Source organism: Triticum dicoccoides, chromosome 4B (assembly GCF_002162155.2).
Source record: "Triticum dicoccoides isolate Atlit2015 ecotype Zavitan chromosome 4B, WEW_v2.0, whole genome shotgun sequence".
Classification (NCBI taxonomy): domain Eukaryota; kingdom Viridiplantae; phylum Streptophyta; class Magnoliopsida; order Poales; family Poaceae; genus Triticum; species Triticum dicoccoides.
In genome coordinates, this window is record NC_041387.1 from 97615073 (window position 1) to 97622952 (window position 7880).

Sequence of the window (7880 nt, forward strand, 5' to 3'; positions counted from 1 at the left end):
CACCCCCGCGTCCCCGCACCTCCCCGTCATTGCGGGAGCTTGTCGACCGCCTCCCTCCTCGCCGGAGTTCCGTCAGAGCCGTGTCCAGCCGGGGTTGGATGAGATCCACCAACCCCGCCATCCAAACACGCCCCCACGTCCCGGATCTCTCCGTCCCAAACCGCGCCGTCCTTTGGATGCCGTATATATGTCCTGTAGCATATGTTTTCATTGCCATGAACATGCCTATATGATGGTCCAGTTTTCTGTAACTTCATGATGCGATGTTGTGAGCTTGTTATTGATTATTCTATGCCTCTTTTGGAGATGCTCCAATTACATGTTTTGAAATATGCTATGAGTACTCTGTTCACACGCCATGGTTGTTAATTTTGGATATCATATGCCTCTGTTCCATGCTTGCAAACATGCTACCATAATGTTGTTGTTTTACACTTGCTGAAACTGTTTCAACATTCAAACTTGTCTTGTTGGTTCCTACTAATCCTTGAGCCATATGTATATGATGTCTTGATGTTATTTGCCCTTTGTTATGTGTACTTTGATGCCATGCCCTTAGTTGCTATGTACAATTGTTGTAGCATCTTGGTTTCATGCCTCTATCATGCCATCATATTAACTCTGCTCATGTATATGCTCCTGTGTTATGAAGTTGCCTTTTGCATTGATCATATTGGTTTAATCTTGATGCATATGAACCTGAACCTTCATGATATTTGAAGTATGTTATCTGTACTTGAAGTGCATATCAAGTTTGTGTTCATATGATTCCTGTAGCATGTTCTTTGATGATTGCAAAGTGCCTAGTTGCTATTTTGGGCAGTTTGTTATATCTTGTTTGGAGTGTATGTGTTGCACCGTTGCTCCGTTTTGAGCATGCTCTATATGAAACTTGCTTAGAATTGCATGTAGTTTTAAATTATCATGTTGCATCCATGCTTTGGCTGTGTGTTTCTTGATATTTGCATGTGTTTTGCATCAATGCCATGTTTAACTTATTTTGCTCATATCTTCTAGGTCGTAGCTCCGAATTAAATTAACTTTATATGTAACTTGACTAGAATTTCGTGTAGATCATCATGATGCATCTTAACTTGATGTTTAACAACTTGAACATAATGTGTTTCCAGATCTGAACTAATTTCGAAATTTGCATATGGGGACTTACCGGAATTGTTATATGTTGTTTCCAACCTCATTTAAAATTTTCTTTGATGTGTTGTTCTTGTATGCATCATCTCTTGCCATGAGTAGCCTCATGTAGCCTTGTCATGAATCATCCTTGTTTGAGCATCATGCCTTGTTAATTTGTTGTGTGTTTACCGTGTTGTTTGCTTCTTTTCGGATGTGCTTCTTCCCGATAGTTCCTGTTTCGTTGCGACCGTGAGGATTCGTTCGACTACGCTTGGTTCGTCTTCTCCCGTTCATCTTCTTCATGGACTCGTTCTTCTTCCTAGTGGGATTTCGGGCAAGATGACCGTCACCCTGGATCTCACTACTATCATTGGTATGCTAGTTGTCTCGATGCTATCGTTATGTCGCGCTTCCTACCACTTGTTTATCAAGCCTCCCCAAATTGTCATGACAGCCTCTAACCTTTTTCACCCTTCCTAGCAAACCGTTGTTTGCCTATGTTACCGCTTTGCTCAGACCCTCTTATAGCGTTGCTAGTTGTAGGTGCAGTTGCAAATTGTTCCATGTTGGAACATGCATATCTTGGGATATCACAATATCTCTTATTTAATTAATGCATCTATATACTCCCTCCGTCCCAAAATTCTTGTCTTAAATTTGTCTACATATGGATGTATCAAGTCACGTTTTAGTATTATGTACATCCGTATCTAGACAAATCTAAGACAAGAATTTTGGGACGAAGGGAATACTTGGTAAAGGGTGGAAGGGTCGGCCTTATGCCTGGTGTTTTGTTTCACTCTTGCCGCCCTAATTTCCATCATACCGGTGCTATGTTCCTTGATTTTGTGTCCCTAACACGGTGAGGGGTACGTATGGGACCCTCTTGACAGTTCGCTTTGAATAAAACTCTTCCAGCAAGGCCTAACATTGGTTTTCCATTTGCCTAATAACAACTAAAACTTAAATAGGGGATTTTCGTCGGCCTCCTAGTATTTTTTAATCAACCCCCGGGTCAATGCTCCTCTGAGTGTTGGTCCAACCTGGGCGATGTCTGGCGCCCCCTGGGCAACTAGGGTCTCAGTCAACCCGGCGTCTTGCCCATCCGTTGTGCCCTGAGAACAAGATACATGCGGCTCTTATCGGGATTTGTCGGCACACCGGGAGGTCTTGCTAGTTTTGTTTTACCATTGTTGAAATGTCTTGTGCACCAGGATCCTAAGTCTGATCAGATGTCCCGCGATGGAGGATTGTCTCCACGGATTGTGAGCTTATAATGGGTTAAGTTGGGACGCCCCTGCAGGGTTTGATCTTTCGAAAGACGTGCCCGCAGTTATGTGGCAAATGGAAGTTTTCAATATCCAGTTGTAGAGAACTTGACACCAGATTCGAATTAAAATACCCAACCACGTGTTTAACCGTGATGGTCTCTTTTTGAGTGGGTCGAGAAGGCAACACGGTGGTATTATGTTTGAATGTAAGTAGTTCAGATCACTTCTTGATCATTACTAGTTTGCGACCGTTTGCGTAGCTTCTCATCTTATTCTTGTACTAAATCTTAGCAATTCGCATTTATTTATGACACATACGAGCTTCCGAAGACACACTGGCCCAAGTACTCCCTCCGTCCGAAAATACTTGTCGGAGGAATGAATGTATCTAGACGTATTTTAGTTTTAGATACATCCATTTTTATGCATTTCTCCGACTAGTATTTCCGGACGGAGGGAGTATTATATATTTGGTGTGATCCATATCTCTGAAGGGACATGCATTCTCCAACTTTTAGGCATCCCTCCGAAGGGAAAAGCATGCTCAAAGACCCTTCTTTCTATGTCATATGACCTTACACCTCCCCATCCACGACAACGGGCAACCAAATCAAATGTCGCTGTCATCCAAGGAGAAGAGAAATAGATACATTGAGGTCTTAAACCAGGGAAAGTCTTCGAGGGTAAACATGCCGAGTGATTCAATCCAACGAATATTGCATGCTCTACCAAGTCGTCTGGTGATACCTTCTTGCATCCTTCAGGATGAACCTTGGCAATTTGAAATCTCACACGATCCACACAATTTGCAGAAATGGCCCGGACTTGCAAGAGATCACCCCATGGTGTAGACACCAAGTGCCTAGTAAGAACACTTGAATAGGTTCTATGTGCAATAATCGCCTCCTTTGTTGGTCCATTCGGTCCATCAAGATGATATTTCTCTACTATTCCATGGTATGTCACAGTATAAAAACTCCCATTGTGGTATGCACAGTCTGCATACCGATTTTGTACCCTTCTAGCTAAAGTTGAGACCACTTGCCACTTGCCCTCTCCTGCCCTCACAAAAGAGAGCCAATTGCTATCATAATGAATGATCATGACAATGTAGTTACCACCTTTGGATGGGGTACAGGACAAAACTGCCTTCTGGAAGAACCATGTTGCCAGATATTTTGCATCATAGAATCCATCGTTAAAAAAACGATAACCTTCTATGTTTCCTTGATTATCATATATTGCCTCCACAAATGAGAAATCGGTAATTGGTGGTAAAGAGACCATGTCCGAGGTAAAGGGGTTGAAGAGAAGGAGATTGGAGAGTTCATTTACCAGAACCAGCCATCCATGAGAAGCTCCAGCACATGCAACAAAACAACCCTTGGGAAAATCAACATCATAAGACTTGTTGACGTCCACCAGATGGCGGAACTTGCAGGTCACAGTTGAGCTCCAGTTGATCTTGGGTTGACTCTCCTCAACGAGGTGGGTCCAAGACATGAGCCACGGTCTGCAAGAACATGGGACGCCAGCAGCAGCTGCAGCCCAGCTCCATGATGTGCATACTAACGCAAAAGCAAGGGATTCCTGGAGCTGGAGGCGTTGGAGGGTTCTGAGGAGGAGATCCGTCGGAAGGTCCGACCAACTGGACCTTGCATAAGAGCCTGCCATTGTAAATAAAAATACCTCATATTATGTGCTGGTCTGCAGGTCATGTACATATAGCAAAACAAACAAAGATCCAACACATATATTGGTCGGACTAGGACAATGAATCTTTTGTGACGAAAGAAATTATACAAATAAAACTGGAAAACCAAGTGGATAGTTATGCAACTCGGCGAAGGCAATTGCACGCAAAGAAACAAATATCTACTCACAAAGAAGCAGCCGGTGTGATGCCCAACATACTGTACAAAGCAAGGAAACAAAACTTCATCTTTTGTGCAATCCTTAAGAAAAATGAAATCTTTAAGAAGAAAAATGAAATCTTTAAGCCAAACAAATGGTGAAAGAACAGTCATGTCACTAAAATCTAACAAATCTGAACTCTGCATCCCCTCAGTGGCCACACACTCCCATGCCCCGGCTTAAAAATTGCATCTTTCTATGCTAAATGGTCGAGCGCAAGATTGAGGTCGACTTACAGATGGCATCCTGGGGTAGCTCATCACCAACGGAGGAATGGACAAAACCAATAGAGTATTCATGAGTCCCTCCCGTGCTCCTTCCTAAATAAAAGGGGGTGAGAGAATACAGAAGGGAGAGGCAGAAATCATGGATTGGGTCAGATCTCAAAGACAAACCTGTGACAGAGATGGGGACTCTGACGCACAAGAAATCCCCAAAAAATGGAGGGTACTGCAAAGTCGTTGGTTTTGCTTTTGACAGCCGTCGGACAGGTTGCCAGATTGCAAGTAATCTTGCAGTATCTTCTTCATTTGGAGATCTCAAGGACTCATCCCCAAAGATTTGACAAATAGCTATCACAAACTTTTTGCAAGTTTTTACATCAGTAGCTTTTGCAGACCGAACGTACTCATCCGCACCATCAGCTGCATATCCATCAGTAGGCTGCGAATCAGGAGCACCACCAGCATTTCCTTTTTGCTTAAAATAACCATCATGATCATGCTCAACTATAGCTTCACCTATGTGATAAAATATACTCCGGGACATTCCAAACCTGCGCGGAAAAACATAAATGAGATAGGGAGATGGAAAATAGGCAAACAAAGAACAATGTGCTAATTACCAACCTTTGGCGAAAATATTTTTCAAGAAAGATAGGCTTTTGCTTGAAGTAGTCATCCCACAGTAGAATAAATCCAGCACCTCTTCCGCAATCCACTGTCTGACACCCCATCTTGGAATCGCCATGGCGTCCATTATTCACCTTCTCTTCCTCCTCATGCTCCGAGGATGCTGCAAGAATGAGTTTGTCGTCGCCAGATGAAGACAACGGCGAATTCATGAGCATATCCAACACTTGCATCTCCTCAAAACTTTCATCTCCATCCATCTGCCAGCAAATAAGTACTCCCTCCGTCCGGAAATACTTGTCGGAGGAATAGATGTATCTAGATGCATTTTAGTTTTAGATGCATTCATTTATACCCATTTCCGCGACAAGTATTTCCGGACGGAGGAAGTAGCAAGCAGCGGCAATCAAATAAGTAGCAGCACTGATAAATTAACTAGCAGCAACTCTATGTAGCATATCACAACACGATCAACAAGCAATGCTCTCTCGGTATGGAATTAACTAGCAGCAAATAGCAACCACCAGCAGCAAATAGCACTTCATCAAGGAATGCTATCTGTATATAAAATTATCACAGCAGAACCCAACCAGCAGCAGCAACTAGTACAAAAATCGCTCTCTCAAAAGAACTAGTGCGGATTGCTCTCTCTCTCTCTCTCTCTCTCTCTCTCCCTCCCTCCCTCCCTCCCTCCCTCCCTCTCAGCAAAGCCTAGCAACCAGCAGAGCCAATCAAATCGCCCTCTCTCTCTTGAGAAAAACAGCAGCAGCAGCAACTCCCCAGCCATCCACACCCCGATTTGCTCGTCCTTCCCTCCCCAGACGAGCTCCTCCTCCACAACAACCGGCCCAGCCACGCCCTGCTCCTCCTCTCCTCCCCTCCCCCCGAACCTGCCCTCCGCTCCCCGCAACCACACCAGAGGCGGCGCCCAGATCGGCGCCGTGCCACCCTATGCGGCCAGATCCGCGTCAGACCGGCGCCCAGGCGTCCGAATCCCCTCCCTCCCTCCCTCCCTCCCTCCCAGGTAGCTTTTTGATTACCTTGGTGACTCGTCGGCGCAGCGGAGCTTGCCGAGAAAGGGGCGGCCGGCTGGAGGTGTCCGGCTGGAGCCTGGAAGGGATTTGACGCGAGTGAGGGTTCGGGGCGGACGGTTGACGCCTCTACCACGCCTCCACGACCAGACCTGGCCAAACGGGCCGGCCCGTGCTAATCGTGCCTGGCCCGGCACGGCCCACCATGGCACGTTTAATAGCCGGGCCGTGCCGTGCCGGCCCACGGGCGCTGCTCCTTGGCCCAGGCACGGCCTGATTAGTAAACGGGCCGGCCCGATGGCCCGTTTAGCACGCTGGGCTGCACATTTTCAGCCTGCTAGGCTGGTTTTTAGACCTATTGGGCTGTATATCTAAAAAATATATAAAAAAATTAAACGGGCAGTGCCGTGCCGGCCCGCGTGCCCAGGCTCCAGGCCCAGGCACGGCCCAAGGCGTGCCGCGTGCCGTGCCTGGCCCATGGCGGGCCGTGCCGACGTGCTCGCGGGCCGGCCTGTTTAGCCCGGCCCGTTTGGCCAGCTATATCCACGACGTCTGGGAGATCGAAGATGCCGAGGCTTTTTACGACGATGTCGGCCTGTAAATCCCCTGGACAAGCTGCTGGGAAGCGTTTTTGGCCTTCGTTGAGTATCTCCTTGAATCCCCTTGTATTCGGCTGCCCGGTGTGGCGGTGTGTTTGGTTTTATCACGAAGTGGAAAATCATGGGTCGATTCCGTCTCCGAAACCCATCCAATCTTCTCAAATCCTTCAGCCACGATGCCTTTTACTTCCTCCGTCTTATAATATCTATCTTTATCTTCATCTAATCTTTATTTTTTATCTTTATCTTATATATACAGATGGTCTATTCTGCTAATATTACCAGAATAATTATTCTGCACATCACTTTCGCACTGCACGCTGAACCCAGGTGCACTCATTCTTTGAACCAAGTGTGCTGCAGTACTCACACGAGTGAACTTCTCGTCGTAAAAAACTGCACGCGTTATTTTTTCGGTACTGTTTTTATTCTAATTTTTTAACCGTTTACTGGAATGAGGCATGTAATATACCCTTGAAAAGCTATGGATTAGGCGCAACTTCGACATGTTGAACACTTTTCGAGATTCCACACGGTTTAAGAGCAGTTTTGAAAATGGTGCGGCGGATGACGAGTGGCAGCGAGCGTTTTTTCGCGTTTTTTCTAAACCGCTTGTTGGAATGAAGCAAATGATACGCCGTTGGATAGATATCGTCGATGTGCATCTTTTTCATATATAAATCTTTCTCTAATTCGTTATGGTTTAAAAGCAGTTTCAAATTTAATAAATCGCGGAATTCTATTTTTCAAGTTTTTTAAAATTTTCGGTACTGTTTTCGCTCCAGTTTTCTAACCGTTTGTCAAAACGAGACGTTGATACGCCGTTGGAAAGCTACGGATGAGGCACAACTTTCATATGTCGAAATGTTTTTGAGATTCCTTACGATTTTTAGTTAATTTTGAAAATCATGCGGCTGGCGTCGAGAGGCAGCTGCTGTTTTTTCGCGAAATTTTTACGAACAGCTGGTCGGAATAATTCAAATCATACGCCGTTGGAAAAATATCGACGAGACGCAACTTTTTTATGTAGAACACTATCTCTAATTCCTTACGGTTTAAGAGCAGTTTCGATTTTACCGA

The 7880-nt window shown here is 45.2% G+C and overlaps 1 protein-coding gene across 1 annotated transcript; it reads right to left on the reverse strand.

Moving 5' to 3' along the window:
• Positions 1 to 2867: 2867 nt before the first annotated feature.
• Positions 2868 to 6342, reverse strand: LOC119292553. Its single transcript, XM_037571357.1, has 5 exons — positions 6211 to 6342; positions 5168 to 5488; positions 4715 to 5094; positions 4556 to 4639; positions 2868 to 4072 (listed from the first exon to the last, which is right to left on the reverse strand). Exons 2-5 carry the CDS (start codon positions 5428 to 5430, stop codon positions 2868 to 2870), a joined length of 1932 nt encoding a protein of 643 aa, XP_037427254.1. The 5' UTR covers positions 5431 to 5488; positions 6211 to 6342.
• Positions 6343 to 7880: the final 1538 nt, after the last annotated feature.

Bases quoted from the DNA above. Each gene is read 5' to 3' on its own strand.
- LOC119292553 (XM_037571357.1), bottom strand. From the start codon at position 5,430: ATGGATGGAGATGAAAGTTTTGAGGAGATGCAAGTGTTGGATATGCTC. The intron at 4,640-4,714 runs GTTTGTCTTTGA...CCTTTTATTTAG, and splicing joins AGTCCCCATCTCTGTCACAG to GAAGGAGCACGGGAGGGACT. The intron at 4,073-4,555 runs GTAAGTCGACCT...TTACAATGGCAG, and splicing joins GCTACCCCAGGATGCCATCT to GCTCTTATGCAAGGTCCAGT.